General features: G+C 36.5%; 1 protein-coding gene across 9 annotated transcripts in view; it reads right to left on the bottom strand.

Moving 5' to 3' along the window:
* FER (FER tyrosine kinase) overlaps nt 1–25,201 on the bottom strand; it is a 463,302-nt gene that overhangs the window by 420,106 nt on the left and 17,995 nt on the right. For 8 of the 9 annotated variants that reach the window (XR_013827559.1, XM_079916621.1, XM_079916626.1 and 5 more), the window contains one exon: nt 272–539. Coding sequence is in view for 7 of the 9 variants with exons in the window: in XM_079916621.1 (XP_079772747.1) it covers nt 272–478 (207 nt within the window). In the remaining 2 variants the exon portion in view is untranslated. Of the gene's footprint in view, nt 1–271; nt 540–25,201 lie in introns of those variants that run through there. The other variant, XM_079916627.1, reaches the window with a different exon arrangement.

The following is a 25,201-nucleotide window of genomic DNA, read 5'->3' as shown; positions in this document are numbered from 1 at the left end:
CAAACCTAACTAATCATTAGAATAATCTGGGCATCTATTGGAAAAAAGGATTTCAAAGTTCAAAAATTTCAGACCTACTGACTCGGAATATCAGGAGCTGGGCCCAAATTTTACAATTTTTGAAACTTTCCCCATGAGATTCTGATAATCAGAAAGATTTTGGAAGATTTTAGAATGCTGACTTAGGTACGCTTATTCAATAGTATGATCTATTTGCCTTAAGGACAACTATGATGCTATAGACAATAAATGATGAAATCATTCTTCTTACCTTGGATACATTGCTGACATAATTCATTTGGATAGTACTTTCCTTATCAACTTGATTACAAAGGTTCTGTAAAGTAGATGCATATTCTTTATCACTTTTTATTCTCAGGGCCATAAATTTCTTCACTGTTTCCAGTAACCGTAATTCCCAGTCTTGCAATTTTAACACAGCTTCATGTGAATTCTTCAGGTCACTCCCAAACCCCATTTTTGTAAAGCACTGTCTTATCCTCCACGCTGCACAATTGAGCCGTCTAATCAGCACATACCTGTGTATGTAAACAGAAGAAAAGAATCTTAAATCAAAAGGAAATTAGTCTTCAAAGCAAAGTTATGGCCCATTCTTTTTAGAGTAAAAAAAAAAAAATCACTATAACTGAATGCTTTCCCCCAAAAATCAGGAACAAGATGAGAATGTCCAATCTCACCACTTCTATTCAACACTGTAATGAAGGTTCCAGTCAGTACAATGAAATAAGTGAAATAATTTCCAATGAATTTGGAATGGAAGAAGTAAAACTATATTTATTTGCAGATGACATGACATATATAGAAAATCCTAAGAAATACAATTTTTAAAGTATTAGAACTAATAAATGAGCTCAGTAAGATTACAGGGTACAAGATCAATATACAAATATCAACTGTATTTCTATATATTAGCAAAGATCAATCTGAAAACAAAATTTAAAAAATATTCCAAAACAATTCCATTTACAACAGCATCAAAAAGAATAAAATATTTAGGAATAAATTTTACAAAATAAATACAAAACTTTACTCTTAAAATTATAAAATATTGTTGAAAAAAATTAAAGATGACCTAAATAAATGGAAAGACTCATGTTAATGGATCCAAAAGACTTAATATTAAGAAAGCAACTGCCCAACTTGTTCTACAAACTTAACTCAATCCATATGAAAATCTAAGCTTTTTTTTTTTGCAGAAATTGACATGCTAATCTTAAAACTTACAAAGAAATGCAAGGAAGCCAGAATAACCAAATAAATAAACAAACAAACCAAAACCTGAAGAACAAACAAACCCTGAAGAAAAAGAACAAAGCTGGAGGACTCAGACTTCGCTGCCAAGTCCATTCAATGGAGGAAAAAAAACTCTTTTCTACTAAAGATGCTGGGAAAATTGGATTCCACATGCAAAAGAGTTAAGCAGGATGTCTCCTTAGACCATACACAAAAAATTAAATCTAAAGGAATCACAGATCTAAATATCAGAGCTAAAACTATAAAACTCTCAGAAGAAAATATAGTAGTAAATCTTCGTGACCTTTGTCCAGGCAATGGTTTCTAAATATGACAACAAAAGTGCAAGCAACAAAATAAAAATATGTAAATTTGTTTTCATCAAAATTAAAAACTTCTGTACTTTGAAGGCCACCATCAAGTAACTGATAAGACCACAGAATGGGGAAAATATTTACAAATCATATATCTCATCAGGGACTTTTATCTGGATTATATAAAGAATTCTTACAACTCAATAATAACAAGACAAACCAATTAAAAATGGGCAAAAGATCTGAGTAGACATTTCTCCAAATAAGATTTACAGACGTCCACTAAGCACATGAAAAGATGTTCAATATCATTAGCCATTAGGAAAATACCAATCAAAACCACAATGAGATACCATTTCACACCACTAAGATGTCCATAATCAAAAAGACAGATAATATCAAGTGTTGGAGACTGTGAAGAAATTAGAACCATCAGATACTGGTGGTGTAAATGTAAAATGGATGGTTCCTCAAAACTTAAACACAGAGTTATTATATATGACCCAGAAATTCCACTCTTAGGTATGTACCCAAGAGAAATAAAAACATATGCCCACACAAAAACTTGTGCATGAATATTCGAGCAGAATTATTCATAATAGTCACAAAGGGGAACAACCCAAATGTTCATCAACTGATGAATGGATAAATAAAACAATGTATCCACAAGATGAAATTGGCAATGGTAATGAATGAAATGTTGAAACAAGCTACAGCATGGATAAACCTTGTAAACATGCTAAGTGAAAGAAGCCAAACACAAAAGACTGACATGTTGTGCTGTCTTCTTATATGAAATGTCCAAAATCTATTTTTAGAGGCATAAATCAAATTAGTATTGACTAGAGCTGGCAAATTTGTGAAGAAATGAGGAGTGACTGCTAACGGGTACTGGATTTCCTTTTGGAGTGAGTAGAGGGCTCTAAAATTGATTGTGGTAATGGTTGCACAACTCTGTGAACAGAATAAAAACCATTCAATTGTACAGTTTAAATGGGTGAATTCTTCAGCATGTGAGTTATAGCTCAAAGTTGTTAAAAAAAAAATCTCTGCAGTATAACTTATAATCATGTAAAGGTCAGTTATCAGACACCCCAAAGTTATTCCTGCTTGTTTGCTATAAAGCCCAAGAACTATGATAGAATTTATTTTCCCCTCCAGTCTCCTAGAATTTCAAGCAGTGAATCTTTTAGGGTCAGTTAGAAAAAATAAAGAAACACATCTTTTATTTTTAAGTCTGGCTCATCATATCAGAAGTCAATTTAATTCAGCTGAAATCCTCTAACCTATACAGAAAAATAAGAAAAGGTTTCTCTCTCTAAGCTCAGTGATACCATCTAAAGAGATGGTAAAAATGTGTGGGTTTTCCAAATAGAAAACAAATTCCAATATTTTCCCAACTGAAAACTGTCTGGTTTTATGATCAAACAAGTAGAGCGGGAAAAAGGTTGTGGAGAAATGTACTCCATCAAGGTTTCCAAAGTTGCAAGCAGGACACTAAATGGACCTTAACATAAATAAGTCAATAAAAGTAATTGACTTATTCACTTTAATATCAAGTAGGATAATTCCAGTTTATTCACTTTGTAGATAGTAGCTTTAAAAAATTTACTTTGATATACTGTACCTTTATGGGTCACAAAAAAGAACATTTTTCTGTTATTTTACTTATAGCTCAACTAAGTCTCAGTGAAGATATACTCTATCTCATACCATGTTTTCAATGGAAGAATACAAAGAAAGGTGAAATGTTTCGCTTTTTTTTTTAAAACTATATCCGAGATTGTGGTTCATTTTATTCTGTAGCTTGGAATAAACATCACTTCTGCTTCTAAATGCATCTAGCTGCGGTCAAAGCTTTGACAATAGTTTTTTTCTCTCATTATTAGGAATTTCAAAAGGATTATGAAGAGCTTAGATGAATAAAAAGGGAAACAATCTGGCAGCTATCTGAGAAACACTCCAGCCCACCCTAAGGGCTTATTTATGTACACCAGTATTCTAGGTCAGGGTGAATATAAAATAATTTAATACATGGTACCACTCCTTGAGGAATCACAAATAATAAAAATTTTTAAAAACAGCTCCATAATTAACTGATTATGTCTAATTATTAAATTCGTAGAGATTATAAATACTTTAAGGAATTAAAGGGAATGGTATCCTACAGATAATTTTTCCACAGATGTCAAATGATATACATAAGACTATTCAATTCAGTAGTGTTTGGAAGTTTTTTAAAAACTGGAAATATTAATTAAAAGGAACTGACTAGGTAAATTACAATCAAAGCTGCTGCAGTTGATTGTATTGATAACTGAGAAATCCTAGGGAGTACCATTCAAATCATAGTCTGTGTGAATCTGTTCAGTGTCCAACATTCACAACCATATGTGGTAGATGTGATCATGGCATATTCATTCAGTGGAGTATCATTCAGCCCTAATATAAAAATGAGAAAACTTGTGTATTGATTGGGAAATATCATTAACAATTATTAATAGAAAAAAGTAAGATACAGAAGTTGGTATGCTTACATTGTGTAAAAAGGAGGAAAAATAATAAAAATTAAATTTACTTAAGTACATAAAATATTTCTAGAAGAACACACAGTGGCTGGGACACAGGAATGGGAAGGAGACTCTTCATTATATACTCTTTTGTACATTTGAATTTTGTTTTAAGTGAACATATTGCTATTACTTATTCAAAAATTAATTAAAGAATTTTTGAAGAGAAAAAGAAAAAATTAATGAAACTTGAAGTAATCCAGAAAAGTTTCCTAGAAATGGCAAGACATGAGTTAAGGTTGGAAAAACCATGATTTAGATAAAAAGGTTAAAAAGGAAATGTATTTCAGGAAGCAATATGGGGAATATAAGTGACTAGGGGGTGAAGTAAACCAAGAAATGTCTCCAAAATCAAGCTATATGTGGCAAGCAGTGGCAGATGGCATGCCAATTTACCTCTTGCTATTCTAACGTTAAGGGAACTAATAAGGCTCAAACTCCTTAACTGGTGTTTAAGGCAAAATAACAAGATCATGAATGTGATGTTTTAAATGGTTAGTTTGCTGGTGCTAGTTACGCAAGTGTGTTCAGTTGGTGAAATTTCATAAAGCTGAGCATCTGTGATTTGTGCACTTTTCTATATGTATGTTATAGTTAATTTAAAAAGAGACATAGAGATAGAGTTTAATCTGGAAGCTAGGTATAAAATAGCTTGAAGACAGCAAAAACATAAAATGAGACATAAGAAGGCAAATTAATAAGTCACTACAGCTATACAGCTTGAGAAATGAGGATCTATAATTGACAATGTCAGTGAGAGTTAAGACCAAAGAGGCTTGACCTGGTAAATGGATTTAAAGAAAAGAGAGACAGATGATACAATGATAACTTCAAGGCTTTAATAATAAATGATGACCATATCAATAGAAATGGAAGAATGAGAATACGGAGCTACTTTAAAGAAAATACATTCATTTCAGCAGGAAATAAATGCTTAGGTAAAATACAAGGCTAAGGATACAAAGTTGAGAGTCAGCTGCTTAAAGGTGATAAAACCAATAGATTGAATGTTGACAGAAAAGCAGAGAATTACAAGGACAAAGCCCATGAGAATGTATCAATGGAGGAACTAGAAGAAGAAAAGCCAAAGGGTAGAGATTAAGTAAGCAAAAAAGAGGTTTGACAGAGTTACAGATGATGGGATATAAAAGAAGTTATTAGCAATGTCGAATGTCAGAGAGAGATGTGAAAACTGCAAAAAGTCATTATTGGAATTTTCAGGTAAAGCCAGTATAGTAAAAGAAGTACTTCAGAAGCTCCTACCACCAAAAACTGTTAAGAAAAAACAAAAATTTAAACATATCATCAGCAAATAAAGGAGTAAAACTTTATGCCACAAGTTTCACAGCATAGTTTCAAAGGAAAAAAAGAGAAAATTCTGGTGCTCTAGGCAGCATGGAAATGTGCCCAACGCTACCCCTCAACTTTCAGAAGATATCCCGAGGAAGAAGAATTAACAAAATCCTGAGAATTCACACTGGATACTCCAAGATGAAAAGAAGCAGCATACACTGAACAGACCAACCTAGGGAAAAATCAAGAAAATAACTAAAGGAATATTACTCAGCCATAAAAAGAAACTAAACTGAGTTATTTGTAGTGAGGTGGGTGGACCTAGAGTCTGTCATACAGAGTGAAGTAAGTCAGAAAGAGAAAAACAAATACCGTATGCTAACATAAATATATAGAATCTAAAAAAAAAATGGTTCTGAAGAACCATAGGGAATGATAAGCTGGGAAGAAGTGAGAGACTGGCATTGACATATATACACTACCAAATGTAAAACAGATAGCTAGTGGGAAGCAGCCACAGAGCACAGGGAGATCAGCTCGGTGCTTTGTGACCACCTAGAGGGGTGGGATAGGGAAGGCGGGAGGGAGACACAACAGGGAGGGGATATGGGGATATATGTATTCGTATTGCTGATTCACTTTGTTATACAGCAGAAACTAACACAACAATGTAAAGCAATTATACTCCAATAAAGATGTTAAAAAAAAAAAAAAAAGAAAAGAACTAAAGAAAGAAGCTTCTCTGTACCAAGACAGGACCTCAGAAAAATGCAGGGAGGGCAGCCTTGGCTTGCCATTTTCCAGGGCTCTATGAAGAACTGGTGGATGAAATTAAATCCAGAAGTACAGGATGTTTAATGGAATCTCATAAGAGAGAGTAAATCTCAGGGCCCCCAACAAGGCCAAACTCAGTCCCAGCCAATACCTCCCCACCCCTCTATCGCCATGCTCATATGACAAATAAACCAAAATTAAAAGTAAAACCTAGGAATTCCCTGGTGGCACAGTGGTTAAGAATCCGCCTGCCAATGCAGGGGACACGGGTTCGAGCCCTGGTCCAGGAAGATCTCACATGCCCTGGAGCAACTAAGCCCATGCACCACAACTACTGAGCCTGCGCTCTAGAGTCCGCGAACCACAACTATTGAGCCCGCATGCCACAACTACTGAGTCCATGCACCTAGAGCCCGTGCTCTGCAACAAGAGAAGCCGCCACAATGAGAATCCCGCGCATCACAATGAAGAGTAGCCCCTGCTCGATGCAACTAGAGAAAGCCTGTGTGCAGCAATGAAGACCCAATGCAGCCAAAAATTAAAAATAAATTTAAAAAAAAAGTAAAACCGGGCTTCCCTGGTGGCGCAGTGGTTGAGAGTCCGCCTGCCGATGCAGGGGACACGGGTTCGTGCCCTGGTCTGGGAAGATCCCACATGCCGCGGAGCTGCTGGGCCCGTGAGCCATGGCTGCTGAGCTTGCGCGTCCCGCAAAAAAGAAAAAAAAAAAAAAGTAAAACCTAGCTTCTGACCCAAACAAGATGGCATAGACCATTTTTCCCAGCTCAGCCCCACAAAACACAACTATAAACACTGAAAATAGCAAAAGAGATGACCAAAGAATAACTCTGAGAGGTAGAAAAGGGAAACTCCTTTGGCCCTAGGACTGGAAGAACAGCACAGAAGCAGGGTATCTTGTACCCCCCTCACCAAACAGAAAACGGTCATCCATTTCTGACTTTTCCCAACTTCCAGTCTGGGAACAAAAGGCAGTCCGTGTAGGCTAACTCCTCCCAGGATCTGACAAGAGTCCCTCTGACTACATCAGCCAAGCCAGACACCACCAGCAAGGGAGACAGATTATGAGCCTCACCAAAAACAAACAGCCAGGGGAAGCATTCTCCTTCCCTGATAGGCCTGAGAATCCCATTTTCTGCCAAGAGAAACGGAACTAGGCAGGAAGAACCAGCAAGAGAGATCCAGCAATAGCAAGCAGCCCAGTCAGAAAGCCTCCCTGTCCCCACAGGTCCAAGGATCACCTTTCCCACCCAGAAACACCAGAGCAGGTACACAGAACTGGCAAAAGGGACCCAGCTCTAGCAAGAGGTTCAGTCCAGGAAGCTCCTTGTTCTCTGCGAGTCCAAGATTCTCCTTTCCTGACCAGAGACTGTAGGGCAGCTAGGGGGCATGGTAAAGAAATCCTATCTCACCCCTTCTCTAACCAATAGACATCTAGTACTGCTCAGCCTAAGAAAAATGTCTTCTACTCCCTCAAGCAGTACCACCACCATCAAGAATCAGTGGGAGCCCTAGTGATACCAGATAAAGCAAACCAAAATAACAGCACAAAGACTCAAAATTAAACTGTCACTGGAACCACAGCCCACAAAAATAGGCCAAGAACTGCATGTTAAATCTAACCAGAGTGACTGACTGCCTGTAAAAATAAAAGATTGAAATAGGCTATTGAAATAGAGTCTCCTAACATAATAGATAAAATATCTAGGCTTCAATTGAAAATCACCTGTCATATCAAGAACCAAGAAAAATAATCACAAGTTAAAAAAGAAAAGACAATCAACTTATGCCAACAACAAGATGAATCAGATGCTGGAATTATCAGAAAATGATTTTAAATCAGCCATCATAGAAATGCTTCAACAATCGATCACAAATTCTCTTAAAACAAATGTAAACCAACAATTACAAATTCCCTTAAAACAACTGTAAAATTAGAAAATCTAAGCAAAAAATAGAAGTTATTTAAAAACATGGAAATTATAGAACTAAAAAATATAATAACAGGAATAAAAAACTCACTAGATGAGCTCAACAGTAGACAACAAAGGATACAATCAGTGAATGTAAGAAAGAGGAATAGAATTCAACCAATCCAAACAACATTGAGAAAATATACAGAAAATAAGAAGAAGAATAAGCAAAGCCTCAGGGACCTGCAGGACAATAACAGAAGACCCAACATTTGTATCGTCTGAGTTTCAGAAGGAGAGAAGAAAGTAGGGCTGAAAGAGTATTCAAAAAAATATGTCCAACTTGGTGAATGAGAAATCAAGACAGTGTGGTATTAGTAGAGGATAGACAGTAGATGAATGGAACAGAATAAAGAACCCAGAAATAGACCCACATAAATATGCTCAACTATTTTTTGACAAAGGTCCAGAAGCAATTCAATGAAGGAAAACTAGCCTTTTCAATAAATGGTACTGGAGCAATTGGATATCTATAGGCCAAAAAAAGAAAAAAAAGAATGAACTCTGACCTAACACCTTACACAAAAATTAATTCAAAAACTTAAACATAAACGTAAAACTGCAAAACTTCTATGAAAAAAGAAACAAGAAAATCTTCAGGATCTAAAGCTAGGCGAAGTTCTTAGACTTGAAACAAAAAAAACACAATCCAGGGCTTCCCTGGTGGCGCAGTGGTTGAGAGTTCGCCTGCCGATGCAGGGGACACGGGTTCGTGCCCCGGTCCGGGAAGATCCCACATGCCGCGGAGCGGCTGGGCCCGTGAGCCATGGCCGCTGAACCTGCGCGTCCGGAGCCTGTGCTCCGCAAAGGGAGAGCCCACAACAGTGAGAGGCCCGCGTACCGCAAAAATAATTAATTAATTAATTAAATTTAAAAAAAACCACAATCCATACAAGGAAAAATTGATAAATTGGTCTTATCAAAAGTAAAAAGGTTGCCCTGTGAAAACCCATGAGAAGATGAGAAAAAGACAGGCTATGGACTGGGAGAAAATATTTGCAAACCACCTATCTGACAGAGAACTAGTACCTAGAATTCATAAAACCTCTTAAAATTCAACATTTAAAAACAACAACAATCCAACTAGAAAATGAGCAGAAGACATGAACAGACATTTCACAGAAAAGGATATAAAAATGGCGAATGAGCACACAAAAAGATGTTCGACATAAATTAGCCTTCAGGGAAATGCAATTAAAACCACATGGAGATACCACTACATACCTATCAGAATGGCTAAAATAAAATATAATGACAAGACCAAACACTTGTAAGGATATGGAAAAAGTGCATCATTCATTTGTTGCTGGTTAGTAGACAAAAAATGGTACAGCCACTCTGGTGTCTTATAAAACTAAACATTCAACTACCATATGACCCAACAATTGCACTCTTGGACATTTATGCCATAGAAATGAAAACATATGTTCACACAAAAACCTGTACACAAATGTTCATAGCAGCTTTATTTGTAATAGCCAAAAGCTGGAATCAGCACAGGGATCCTTCAACAGGTGAATGCATACCATGGAATACTACCCACATTAAAAAGGAACAGTCTATCAACACAGACAACAACTAGCACGAATCTTCAGGAATCCTGCTGAACGAAAAAAGCCAACCCCACAAAGTTATATACTGTATGATTCCATTTATATAACATTCTTGAAGTGAAAAAATTTTGGGAAAAGGACAGATTAGGGGTAGCCAGGGTTTAGGGCCTGCAGAGTGGAAAAGGGAGGTAAGAATGGTTATAGAAGGAGGATACAAGGGATTCTAGTAGTGTTGGAACTGTTCAGTACCTTGAGGGTAGTGGTGGATACATGAATCTAGACAAGTAATAAAATGTTACAGAACTTAACATACACACAACAAAGGAGTACAATTAAAACTGGAGAAATATGAATAAGATTAGTGGATTATGTCAATGTTGATATCCTGGTTGTCACAGTTTTGCAAAATGTTACCATGAGGGGAAACTAGACCAAATGTACAAGGAATTATTATTTCATACAATTGCGTATTAATCTACAATTACCTCAAAAGAAATTTCAATTTAAAAAAAAAAGTAATGCCCAGACCTCAAACTACAGGTCGGTGGAAGAACAATAACGTGGAGAGGGTGTCACAAATTTAGCTACATTCTTCCACAAGTAATAGAGCAAAAGCTGCCTATGTCAACCATAAGGAAGATGAAAAAAGAAATTACAAGGAAATTATACAATCATACGGTAGCCAAAAATTACAAAGAGAGAGATAGAGCAAGCAGGCGGGGGTACAATACAGACTGATTTGTAATATAAGTTCCAATTGGGCAAGGAATTACTCTGATCTCTTCCCCCACTATCATCTCCAGTGCTTAAAACAGTGCCTTGCATATATAGTAGACAATAAAAATCTGTTAAATGAATTAACTGGTTGAGGCTACACAGCATTATACATGCATCTCCTCATGCCCTACAATCCCTACTTAGCCCTCTTCATTCTTTAGGATACTTAGTGATTCTAGGTATTAATTCTATTATTACTTGTAACACGAGGTATCAAATTTACAACCCTAACCTATAGGTTAAAATTCAAACTCCTTTGCCTGGTAATCCAAGCTGGCCCCAGACAGCCTTCCACCCTCAAACAACAGTACCACAGCTTTCTACCTATGGTCCCTTAAATGTCTCATGATCATACCTCTGTAGCTTTGCAGATGTTGTTCCTTCAGTCTAAATGTTTTTATCCCTTGCCTGCCTGCAGAATTTTCAACAACTAAACTGTAAAGTTGTTTTCTCTGTGAAACCTTCTCTGACCATCCCCACAACCATAATTACCCAGTCCAACTTCGGTGTTCCCTTTTCTCAGATCTCAGGGATCATGTATGTACCTGTGATTAATATAACACCTCTCATAGTATATTTTAATTATTTGTTCAGGTATATTTCTCCCATCAAACTACAATATACATGAAAATAAGAATATTACAGAGTTTTCACTTTTATAACACTGGGGCTAAAATTACTATCCATATACAGTAGGTATTCAATTTATTATAAATAATTGCAAGAGAAAACCCATTTTTTAAAAGATTTGCAAATGAGATTTTAAAATAAGAATTTCTATAATTTAGTGGATACTGAGTACAAATCAGGCAGAAATAGAGTATTATACAAAACTACAGGCATGTCATTAGCAAAGATGTCTATTTTAAGATAGCATCTTTTAAAATACACATCTTTTTAAAAGGCAAAACTAATAAACAGCATCTTTCTTAAAAGGTAAAACTAGTAAAAGTCCTAAAAACATTATTGACTATTTAAATTTATTTAAATCTTTCTTATTTAATGGCATTCAGCTTGGTATTTAGGATCAAGTGAGTTATGCTGAGTTTTCAATTCACCATAAATAGTGATTAAAAACTTTAAAAGAACCATTAAAAACTGCCATATTTTCAAAAATTAGAATTTCATCCTGTATAAAATAGATCTATAAATACATACTTCTTAAACAAAAATGGACACTATTTAATACCAAAATATAAAACAGATAACTAGTTTCCTTGACAGGACAATAGAATTCCCATGGTACTTCTTATAAATATAAGGGTATAGGCAAGTATTTCTTCTAAAATGCCTCTTGTTTTTCAACTTTTGGCTCCACAATTTTTTTACATCCTGGAAACTTTTTTACATTCTCCAAATATACAGAGAAAATACTGCTTTTATATAGCATAAAGAAACTTTAATCTGTACTGAATACTTCCAAGTAAGGAAAATTTATGTTAACACAGATGATATATTGTTGTCACAAATATTTCTTTAATCATTTCATTTTTTAACATTGAAAATAAATTCAAATATACCACAAAGGTATGCTTACATAGAAAAATCAAAAAATAAGTGAATAAAAGCTGTGCCATAGAAACAGGAAATCTTTCATTCTTTCTCCAAGACAAATTTTCATAAGCTGACAAGAAATTTAATAGGAAGATGGCAGAGTAGAAGGACGTGCTCTAACTCCCTCATGTGAGAACACCGGAATCACAACTAGCTGCTGGACAATCATAGACAGGAAGACACTGGAACTTACCAAAAAAGATACTCCACATCCAAAGACAAAAGAGAAGGCACATTGAGATGGCAGGAGGGGCACAATCACAGTAAAATCAAATCAACAACTGCTGGGTGGGTGACTCACAGGCTGGAGAACCCTTATACCACAGAAGTTCACCCACTGGACAGAAGGTTCTGAGCCCCACGTCAGGCTTCCCAACCTGGGGGTCTGGCAACAGGAGGAGTAATTCCTAGAGAATCATACTTTGAAGGCTAGTGGGATTTGATTGCAGGACTTCGACAGGACTGGGGGAAACAGAGACTCCACTCTTGGAGGGCACACACAAAGCAGTGTGCACATTGGGACCCAGGGGAAGGAGCAGTGACCCCAGGGGAGACTGAACCAGACCTACCTGCTAGTGTTGGAGGGTCTCCTGCAGAGGCGGGGTGGGGGGGCTGTGGCTCACCGTGGGGACAAGGACACTGGCAGCAGAAGTTCTGGGAAGTACTCCTTGGAGTGAGCCCTCCCAGAGTCTGTCATTAGCCCCACCAAAGAGCCCAGGTACACACCAGTCTTGGGTTGCCTCAGGCTAAACAACCAACAGGGAGGGAACCCAGCCCCACCCCCATCAACAGACAAGCAGATTAAAGTTTTACTGAGCTCTGCCCACCAGAGCAAGACTGAGCTCTACCCACCACAAGTCCCTCCCATCAGGAAGCTTGCACAAACCTCTTAGACAGCAGAAGAAAGAAGAACTACAATCCTGCAGCCTGTGGAACAGAAACCACATTCACATAAAGATAGACAAGATGAAAAGGCAGAAGCCTATGTACCAGATGAAGGAACAAGATAAAACCCCAGAAAAACAACTAAATGAAGTGGAGATAGGTAACCTTCCAGAAAAGGAATTCAGAATAAGGATAGTGAAGATGACCCAGGACCTCGGAAAGAGAATGGAGGCAAAGATGGAGAAGACGCAAGAAATGTTTAACAAAGACCAGGAAGAATTAAGGAACAAACAAACAGAGATGAACCATACAATAACTGAAATGAAAACTACACTAGCAGGAATCAATAGCAGAATAACTGAGGCAGAAGAACAGATAAGTGACCTGGAAGACAGAATGGTGGAATTCACTGCTGCAGAACAGAATAAAGAAAAAAAATTAAAAGAAATGAAGACAGCCTAAGAGGCCTCTTGGACAACATTAAATGCAACAACATTCGCATTATAGGAGTCCCAGAAGGAGAAAAGAGAGAGGAAAGACCATAGAAAATATCTGAAGAGATTATGGTTGAAAACTTCCCTAACATGGGAACGGAAATAGCCACCCAAGTCCAGGAAGCACAGCGAGTCCCAGGCAGGATAAACCCAAGGAGAAACACGCCAAGACACATAGTAATCAAATTGGCAAAAATTAAAGACAAAGAAAAATTATTGAAAGCAGCAAAGGAAAAATGACAAAAAACATACAAGGGAACTCCCATAAGGTTAACAGCTGATTTCTCAGCAGAAACTCTACAAGCCAGAAGGGAGTGGCATGATATACTTAAAGTGATGAAAGGGAAGAAACTACAACCAAGATTACTCTACCCGGCAAAAATCTCATTCAGATTCGATGGAGAAATCAAAAGCTTTACACACAAGCAAAACCTAAGAGAATTCAGCACCACCAAACCAGCTCTCCGGCAAATGCTAAAGGAACTTCTCTAAGTGGGAAACAGAAGAGAAGAAAACAACCTACAAAAACAAACCCAAAACAATTAAGAAAATGGTCATAGGAACATACATTTCAATAATTACCTTAAACGTGAATGGATTTAATGCTCCAGCCAACAGAAAGACACAGGCTTGCTGAATGGATACAAAAACAAGACCCATATATATGCTGTCTACAGGAGACCCACTTAAGACCTAGAGACACATACAGACTGAAAGTAAGGGGATGGAAAAAGATTTTCTGTGCAAATGGAAATCAAAAGAAAGCTGGAGTAGCAATACTCATATCAGATAAAATACACTTTAAAATAAAGAATGTTACAAGAGACAAGGAAGGACACTACATAATGATCAAGGGATCAATCCAAGAAGAAGATATAACAATTAAAAATATATATGCACCCAACATAGGAGCACCTCAATACATAAAGCAACTGCTAACAGCTATAAAAGAGGAAATCGACAGTAACAAAATCATAGTGGGGGACTTTAACACCTCACTTACACCGATAGATAGATCATCCAAAATGAAAATAAATAAGGAAACAGAAGCTTTAAACGACACAATAGACCAGATAGATTTAACTGATATTTATAGGACATTCCATCCAAAAACAGCAGATTACACTTTCTTCTCAAGTGCGCATGGGACATTCTCCAGAATAGATCACATATTGAGTCAGAAATCGAACCTCAGTAAATTTAAGAAAACTGAAATAATATCAAGCATCTTTTCTGACCACAACGCTAAGAGATTAGAAATGAATTACAGGGAAAAAAACGTAAAAAACACAGACACATGGAGGCTAAACAATACGTTACTAAGTAACCAAGAGATCATTGAAGATATCAAAGAGGAAATCAAAAACTACCTAGAGACAAATGACAAGGAAAACACGACGATCCCAAACCTATGGGATGCAGCAAAAGCAGTTCTAAGAGGGAAGTTTGCAGCTATACAAGCCTACCTCAAGAAACAAGAAAAATCTCAAATAATCAACCTAACCTTACACCTAAAGCAACTAGAGAAAGAAGAACAAACAAAACCCAAAGTTAGCAGAAGGAAAGAAATCATAAAGATCAGAGCAGAAATAAATGAAATAGAAACAAAGAATACAATAGCAAAGATCAATAAAACTAAATCCTGGTTCTTTGAGAAGATAAACAAAATTGATAAACCATTAGCCAGACTCATCAAGAAAAAGAGGTAGAGGACTCAAATCAATAAAATTAGAAATGAAAAAGAAGTTACAACAGACACCGCAGAAATACAAAGCATCCTAAGAGACTACTACAAGCAACTCTATGCCAATAAAATGGACAACCTGGAAGAAATGGACAAATTCTTAGAAAGGTATAACCTTCCAAGACTGAACCAGGAAGAAATGGAAAATATGAACAGACCAATCACAAGTAATGAAATTGAAACTGTGATTAAATATCTTCCAACAAACAAAAGTCCAGGACCAGATGGCTTCACAAGTGAATTCTATCAAACATTTAGAGAAGAGCTAACACCCATCCTTCTCAAACTCTTCCAAAACATTACAGAGGAAGGAACACTCCCAAACTCATTCTATGAGGCCACCATCACCCTGATACCAAAACCAGACAAAGATACTACAAAAAAAGAAAATTACAGACCAATATCACTGATGAATATAGACGCAAAAATCCTCAACAAAATACTAGCAAACAGAATCCAACAACATGTTAATAGGATCATACTCCATGATCAAGTGGGATTTATCACAGGGATGCAAGGATTCTTCAATACATGCAAATCTATCAATGTGATACAGCATATTAACAAATTGAAGAAGTAAAACCATATGATCATCTCAATAGATGCAGAAAAAGGTTTTGACAAAATTCAACACCCATTTATGATAAAAACTCTCCAGAAAGTGGGCATACAGGGAACCTACCTCAACATAATAAAGGCCATATATGACAAACCCACAGCTAACATCATTCTCAATGGTGAAAAACTGAAAGCATTTCCTCTAAGATCAGGAACAAGACAAGGATGTCCACACTCACCACTATTATTCAACATAGTTTTGGAAGTCCTAGCCACGGCAATCAGAGAGGAAAAAGAAAAAAAAGGAATACAACTTGGAAAAGAAGAAGTAAAACTGTCACTGTTGGCAGATGACGTGATACAATACACAGAGAATCCTAAAGATGCCACCAGAGCTAATCAATGAATTTGGTACAGTTGCAGGATGCAAAATTAATGCACAGAAATTGCATTCCTATACACTAATGATGAAAAATCTGAAGGAGAAATTAAGAAACACTCCCATTTACCACTGCAACAAAAAGAATAAACCTACCTAGGGAGACAAAAGACCTGTATGCAGAAAAGTATAAGACACCGATGAAAGAAATTAAAGATGATACCAACAGACAGAGAGATATACCATGTTCTTGGATTGGAAGAATCAATATTGTGAAAATGACTATACTAACCAAAGCAATCTACAGATTCAATGCAATCCCTATCAAATTACCAATGTCATTTTTTATGGAACTAGAACAAAAAATCTTAAAATTTGTATGGAAACACAAAAGACCCCGAATAGCCAAAGCAGTCTTGAGGGATAAAAACGCAGCTGGAGGAATCAGACTCCCTGACTTCAGACTATACTACAAAACTACAGTAATCAAGACAATATGGTACTGGCACAAAAACAGAAACACAGATCAGTGGAACAGGACAGAAAGCCCAGCAATAAACCCACACACCCATGGCCAACTAATCTATGACAAAGGAGGCAAGGATATACAATGGAGAAAGACAGTCTCTTCAATAAGTGGTGCTGGGAAAACTGGACAGCTACCTGTAAAAGAATGAAATTACAACACTCCCTAACACCACACACAAAAATAAACTCAAAATGGATTAGAGACCTATATGTAAGGCTGGACACTATAAAACTCTTAGAGGAAAACATAGGAAGAACACTCTTTGACATAAATCACAGCAAGACCTTTTTTGATCCACCTCCTAGAGTAATGGAAATAAAAACAAAAATAAACAAATGGGACCTAATGAAACTTCAAAGCTTTTGCACAGCAAAGGAAACCATAAACAAGACAGAAAGACAACCCTCAGAATGAGAGAAAATATTTGCAAATGAATCAATGGACAAAGGATTAATCTCCAAAATATATAAACAGCTCTTGCAGCTCAATATTAAGAAAACAAACAACTCAATCCAAAAATGGGCAGAAGACCTAAACAGACATTTCTCCAAAGAAGACATACAGGTGGCCAAGAAGCACATGAAAAGCTGCTCGACATCACTAATTATTAGAGAAATGAAAAGCAAAACTACAATGAGGTATCACCTCACACCAGTTAGAATGGGCATCATCAGAAAATCTACAAACAACAAATGCTGGAGAGGGTGTGGAGAAAAGGGAACCCTCTTGCACTGCTGGTGGGAATGTAAATTGATACAGCCACTATGGAGAACAGTATGGAGGTTCCTTAAAAAACTAAAACTAGAATTACCATATGATCCAGCAATCCCACTACTGGGCATATACCCAGAGGTAACCATAATTCAAAAAGACACATGCACCCCAATGTTCACTGCAGCACTATTTACAATAGCCAGGTCATGGAAGCAACCTAAATTCCCATCAACAGACGAATGGATAAAGAAAATGTGGTACATATATACAATGGAATATTACTCAGCCATAAAAAGGAACAAAATTGGGTCATTTGTTGAGACATGGAGGGATCTTGAGACTGTCATACAGAGTGAAGTAAGTCAGAAAGAGAAAAACAAATATTGTATATTAACGCATGCATGTGGAACCTAGAAAAATGGTACAGATGAACTGGTTTACAGGGCAGAAGTTGAGACACAGATGTAGAGAACAAACGTATGGGCACCAAGTGGGGGAAGCCGCAGGGGGGTGGGGATGGTGGTGTGATGAATTGGGAGATTGGGATTGACATGAATACACTGATGTGTATAAAATTGATGACTAATAAGAACCTGCTGTATAAAAAATTTAAATTTAAAATTTTTTTTAAAAAATTATAGAATTTGAATTTATACTCCTTGATTAATAAAACCCCTCCAAATCAGTTTATGGTTCAAGTTAGTTTATCAGAATATGTTTGTTCATTGATAAAGACTATAAAATCATTTGCCCAAATACAAAAATAATTACTTAATGGTATTTCTTACCTTTTATATTTTTCAATACTGACAGAAGTCAGAAACAGTGACTATGTGAACAAAGTCTTAAGCTGCTTGCAGCAAGACAGAAACAAAGTCACAAAAAGCCACCAAGTGTGCAAGTAATAACCACAGTTACAAAACAAAAAACTAACCTCACATGAATACAAAATGAGGTGCTTTTTCAGAAGCAGTTAAACAGGCTGGAATGAACAGTCACCAAAGTTTAATCACAAAGACAACATCATTCATTATCAGTTAATATATGCTGACCTTGACCACCTTACAGATATGGTATCTAAAACTCCTCCAACACTTTCCTTATTTCAAAGTGTTGCTTTAGCTTAATTTAAAATAAAAGTTAAATTCAACTGAAACAGCACTAGATTGGCCAGACAGCCTATGGGAACAGCATTAATAGATAATGATGTTTCATTGAGAGAGAACACTGAATAAAAGCTGTGTGAGGTTATAAACAAATGAACAACATGCTTGCTTTTAAATTAACTGGTTTTTTTTAATTTTAAAAATGTATTTGAAGAACTGATATTTAAAATTATTTGGGCAGAGCAGGATTATTAACAGAATTTTTGTTTATTTGTTTTAAGCTATTATATAAATCAACAGGTATTTATTCAGTAACCATGGGAGAGATACTGTTAGGGATACAAATATAAATAAAATCCTGGATTACTGCCTTCAAACAACTTACTGTGTATTAAAAATAAATAGACAAGTTCACAGGTAACAATGACACAATTCATTCAGCGACAGAAGTGAGCACCTATTTGCCAGGCATATTTCTCAGTGCTGGGAATATCAAGATGCATAAAATTACAGCCCCTAGTCTCAAGAAGCTCACCACCTACTAGGATTAACAAATGTGGAAACAAACAAATGCCATATAATTAAACAGGTTCACAAATACAAATTGGTTATGAGCTCAGTGGGGATACAGGGGAAGTATGTACCACATTTCTAGAGACAATCAGGGAAGCCTTCACAGAATATAAAAGCCTGAGGTACAAAGTGCTACAAAGACACAGAGAAAGGAAAGAGTACAGCTGAGCAGAGTACTCAAAAAACCTTTATTAAGAAGAGAAGATCATTTCACAATTATATGTGTATCATGCCCTACACCTTAAACTTATACAATGTTATATGTCAATTATATCTCATTAAAGCTAGAAAAACTATTTTTAATCAAAAAAAAAATCTCTGGCAAGCCTTGAGGGATAGTCATGAAAGGAGCTCATGTACATGCATGTCTCTCTGCAAAGGTGTGTGTAGAGGTGGCTTTGGAAACAGTCCTGGGTTGAAATCCTAACTCTACCATTTCATAACTGTGTAACTGCGCATTTTAATTAACCTCCTAAAAGATCGGTTTTCTTATCTTTAAAATGGGGATAGTAATACCTAGTTTGCAGGGTTATTGTAAAGATTAGATGAGATAAAGTATTTAGTGTGTCCGGCTTTGGAGAGACATTAAAAAGCAGTCATTGCTAATAAAGCATGAGAGAGAGAGAGAACCCACACAAGAGAGAACATAGAAGAGCAAGTGATGGAGGAGGGCTCCTTTCTAAATACAAGTTTGAACATAAGCAAGGATACACAGGCGGAAAAATGGGGAACATGTTTGCGAACCATGGCTAATTTGAAGGAAAACAGGGGAACAAAGTTAAAAGGATTAAGTGCACAATGCATACTAACTTGTATGCCCTAAATTCTCAAACTATAACTGTTATCCGGACACCTCTTGGCCTTTTAACTCTTCCTATATGATCAATTATTATAAAAGAGTTCAGTTTTCAAATTAAGGCCAAATTTTTTTTCCTTCAAGGAGAGTAACAATGTAGGGAGAAGTAAAAATAATTTCAAAATCCATGTTTACTTTCAAATGGGCTCATTAAAGGCACACATATACTAACAGAATGGCAACCAACAAGGTTTCATCAGATATAAATTATATGAACTAGGCCAAAGCCAGTCCCTACTCTGCAGTGAGAAAGCCTGTCAGAGAGCCCATATCAGGCCAAATTTGTGCCACTCTTTAAAACATGGAGGAAAGTCAATTTCATTCTTGACTTTTTTGTATAATTCCATCTTTTCCCAAAAGGCAAGGCCTAACTCCCACTCCTGTCCATCCTTCTCTACAGTCATGCTCCAACAAATCTGTTTTCTTCCTAAATTGTTCTTCTAGAATTCCATTCAGTTTGTAAATAAACTTCCCTAAATCTCTACCCTTTAATTCCCATCAGAAACCTGGTTCCCCCAAAACACAGGCTCTTATGTGGAGACTACACCTTCCCTACATTCCACCACCCACATCCATGGGGCTGGGGGGCGGGGGGAGCGGCAGGGGGGATGAGGGGTGGGTAACATTATCCTGATTCCCTAGTGCCATTATCAAATCACTGGTCTTCCAATCTTATTCAAAAATCTCTTCTCCTTTGAAATTTACACCATTCAGCTCTACCAGATTCTATTCCACCTTGCTGTTATTATTTCCATATCTGCCTCTCAGTCTCCACTTGCTCCCAATCTTATTCTCCAACCCAAGTCTTACCTTCATCCACGGAGATTTTAACCTCTGTAGTCTTTCTCTTCTCCAAAAATCCATTCAATCAAGTCCATTTCAACTACCCATTGCTACTGGCCATAATCTGAATCCAAAACTGTTTCATCTCTGCAATGGTAAATTTTACTATTCTAGTTCTAGACCATAACCTACTACCTTCCTACTCCTCTCTGGAGTCTAAACTGCTACTATACCTACTCTTTGACCTCAAAATGATCTCCAGTCACCCACTATTTCCTCTAAAATTTATCAGCTCCCCCTATATTCTCTCCCTTCTAGGGTAAGGATGTCACTTATCATCCAGAACTAGGGTACTTTTCAGAGTAAAATGAGGTGCTATTCTTCATTATGCCAAGACTACAGGTGTAAACCTGGTCTGTCCTAGACAAACTAGGACATAGAGCCCTCCTACTTCTTTCCCTACACACTGTGAATCAACTAACCTCCCTTAACTTTCTTTCTATTGTACTTGTCCTAAAAACCTCCAACTCTTAATCAATCCTTCTTTCTTCCCCCTAGCCACTTTTTTTTAAAGCTTCACTACCTCTTACTAGTATTTCAAGACTGTGCTAAGATCACCTCCACTAGGCAGCCTTCTCTTGCCTCTTCCCTTTGTTTTCATAACGTTCAGGAATGACAGTATCCTATTCATGACTGCATCCTCATGTTTCTCATACGACGTCAGGCATATACGTATATTCCCATAGATGTACTCCATGAGCCTCAAAGTTTGACTCTAATTATCTCTCATGTGTTTATTCTGAAGTGCATCATATGAAAAATGATTACTTTTACAATTTCATAGAGATTAAACAAGTCAAAGATAGCAATTACACAAATAAAAACTAGCAGGTATTTTCCTTAGCATGAGCTTTTTAAATTTATCTTCCTCAGATATTCGATTAACTCTGGGTTTTGCCTGTTACTCTCTGCTCGTGATTCTGTCCTCTTACGTTTCAAATATAAAGTCACATCAAACAAATTTTGGAAGTATATGAAGTATAAGTAGAAATGAAAGGACAAGTAGGAAAAGCAAATTTCAGAATATGTATATCAAATGATCCTCTTTTTTAAATTATACAAATATAAACACACGTTTTTTAATACAGTTGGCCCTTCATATACACAGGTTCCACAACCATGGATTCAATCAACCATGGATGAAAATATTCAAGAAAAAAAAATTCCTCAAAGTTCCAGAAAGCAACACTTGAATTTGCCACATGCCAGCAACTATTTCTATAATATTTATATTGTTTTAGGTATTATAAGTAATCTAGAGATGATTTAAAGTACAGGCGTACCTCATTTTATTGCACTCCACTTTCTTTCACTTCGCAGATAATGCGTTTTTTACAAACTGATGGTCTGTAACAACCCCACATCGAGCAAGTCTGTCGGCACCATTTTTCCAACAGCAGTTGCTCACTTCATGTCTCTGTGTTACATTTTGGTAATTCTCTCAGTAATTCAAACTTTTCATTACTATTATGTCGGTTATGGTGATCTGTGATCAGTGATCTTTGATGTTACTACTATGATTCACTGAAAGCTCAGATGATGGTTAGTATTTTTCAGCAATAAAGCATTTTTTAATCAAGGTATGTACATTGTTTTTTAAAACATAATGCTATTTATTGCACACTTAGTAAACCACAGTACAGTGTAAACATAACTTTTATATGCACTGGGAAACCAAAAATTTAGTGTGACTTGCTTTACTGCAATATTCACCTTATTACAGTAGCCTAGAACCAAACCCACAATATCTCTGACATAGCCTGTACATGGGAGGATGTGTGTAGGCTACATGCAAACACCATGCCATCTATATAAGAGACTTGAGCATCCTCAGATTCTGGTATCAGCAGGGGGTCCTGCATCATTGATATCCCTTGCAGACACCAAGGGATGACTATATACGTTTTAAAAGTTCAAACTGATACACATCAAACCTTTAACATTAGCTACCTCTGAAGAATGAGAGTTAGAATACTGGGAAGAATGTCACTTTTTATTTTATGTATCTCTAGCTTGTATTTTTATAAGAGGGTATATTCATTTTATGATGTTAACAAAATTTAAAGAAAAGACTCCCCAACAAGTTTTTTTTTAAGACTGAGGACTGAGAAGATAAAAATCAAATTTCAGAGATGAATGCTTCACATTAAAAATTATTTCTCCTTCATGGGACTACCCTGGCAGTCCAGTGGTTAAGACCCCATGCTTGCAATGCAGGGGGCAAAGGTTCGATCCCTGGTTGGGGAACTAAGATGTCTCATGCCGCACGGCGTGGCCAAAAAAAAAAAAAAAATTTATTTCTCCCTCAAATATAGTTAATTTATTTTTATTCAGAAAATGACAAAGGTATTTATATCATGAGACAGAAAAATCTCCCAATTGTATTCACATAACAGAATCTTGACCCCTCTCACAGAATGCTTCTGGTTTCCAGGGAACAATTTTATCCCTGTTCCATATCCCAGGCTCCTGAACCAAAAGTCTCATCCTTCTCTATTCCCTCATTTTTTTCAGGTTTTACCTGAACCAATTCTAGCTCTAATTCAGCACCTCAACAATAAATTGATCTAACCACAGGTTGAACCATTACTGTAGTTGCCCAGGAAAGGAATCTTTGTCTTTTTGCTCTTAGTAAACGCCTTTCATTCATTTATTTATTTTATTTATTTATTTTTATTTTTTTTTTTATTTTTTTTTTTTTTTTCCGGTACGCGGGCGTCTCACTGTTGTGGCCTCTCCCGTTGTGGAGCACAGGCTCCAGACGCGCAGGCTCAGCGGCCATGGCTCATGGGCCCAGCCGCTCCGCGGCATGTGGGATCTTCCCAGAACGGGGCAGGAACCCGTGTCCCCTGCATCGGCAGGCGGACTCTCAACCACTGCGCCACCAGGGAAGCCCCATTCATTTATTTATTCATTATTCATCCAATAAGTACTTTTAAAATGTCTACAATACGCCAGACACTAAGTGAAGTCTTGAGTACAGAGATAAAAAAGTACTGGTCACAGCCTCAGGAAGCTTATTTGAGGAAAGGAATAGTTCTAATACCTAACAATAACTGCTCTAAGGAATCCCTGTACCAAGTATAGTAAAAACGCAGAAGTATAATCTAATCCTGCCTGAAGGAAAAGTCTTCATAGACATCCCTAAAACATCCAGAGTAGTTCCTTCCTCACTGGCACTTATCTTCCTTTCCTCTCGACCAAAATATGACTCTCCCCACTTGGAAAATACTGCTTAAAACTTACCTCCCACTTCCTCCCCACAAAGCTCCACTTGTTCCTAAATTCCATGCAATTCTTAAAGAAAACCAAACAAATCTGTGAAACTCAAAAGCCAGCAAGGAAGGAAGAAACACTCACTGAAGGCCAGCCCTACACAAGTACCAGAGAGAGCAGGTACTTAGATCTTTTCTTATTGTGCCTAGCTCCGATTGTCTCTACTAACTTACTTATATATCATTTGCATTTCAATCTACTTCCCACTTGAAATTGTGTATTTTTCAAAGATGAAGACTTAGACTGCTAAAGCTTTGTAACGTCCACAGTGACTACGTATATATTCCTAGGTATAATCAACTGGTGAGGAGGTGGGAGTGGGCCACTGTAGGTGGGAGAATAACTCCTGCAGACTTCAGTTGTTTTAAATGAATTTCAATTGCCAACTGGTGCCAGTGGGTTGAATACAACATAAATTTCCCAGTTTTTTTTTATCTTTAACTTAATGCAACCAAATGTAGAAACCTCAGCCAAAGTATATTTAAAGTTGGATTGATGTTTTTCAAAAAAAGCTTGTAATAAACAATTTTATCTCCAGCAACCTCAGAGAATTGGAAGGAAAAAGCAAACTGCAAATAAGTTTTGGATGAATAATGTTCTCAGAAACCAGGCAATTCTCAAGAAAGACATTAAGTATACACAAACTATATATTTTAAGAGAAAATACAGATAGATAATGAAAAACAAAAAGAGGTGGGGACTGTTCAAGATTAAAAGAGAATAAAGAGATAAGAATCAAATACAGTGCATGAAACCTGATTGAATCCTAAATCCAAAAAACTCAAAAAAAAATGTTTAGGGACAACTGGGGAGATCTGAATATGGACCATTATATTAAACATATTCTTAAATTAATGTTAATTTTCTTATATAAATATTGATAATATAACCATGCAGAAAATTATCCATATTCTTAGGAAATGCACGCTTAAAAATTTATATTCTATATTTATGTATAATATAAATATAATATATATTTTTAATATAGTTTCTAGCAGTTTTTAAAATATATAAATAGATAAAGAGAGAGAAAATGTAGCAAAAATTAAATGAGTGAATACAGATGAAAGGTGATATGGGTGTTCATTGTCCCGCATTTTCCATTTTTTCTGTAGCACTGAACATTTTCAAAATGAAATATTGAAGGGGTGGGAAGATGGCTTGAGA

The sequence above is a fragment of the Stenella coeruleoalba genome (assembly GCF_951394435.1).
Source record: "Stenella coeruleoalba genome assembly, chromosome: 3".
Taxonomy (NCBI): Eukaryota; Metazoa; Chordata; class Mammalia; order Artiodactyla; family Delphinidae; genus Stenella; species Stenella coeruleoalba.
The sequence above is the reverse complement of the archived record's forward strand: the minus strand, read 5'-3'. Positions and strand labels throughout refer to the sequence as shown.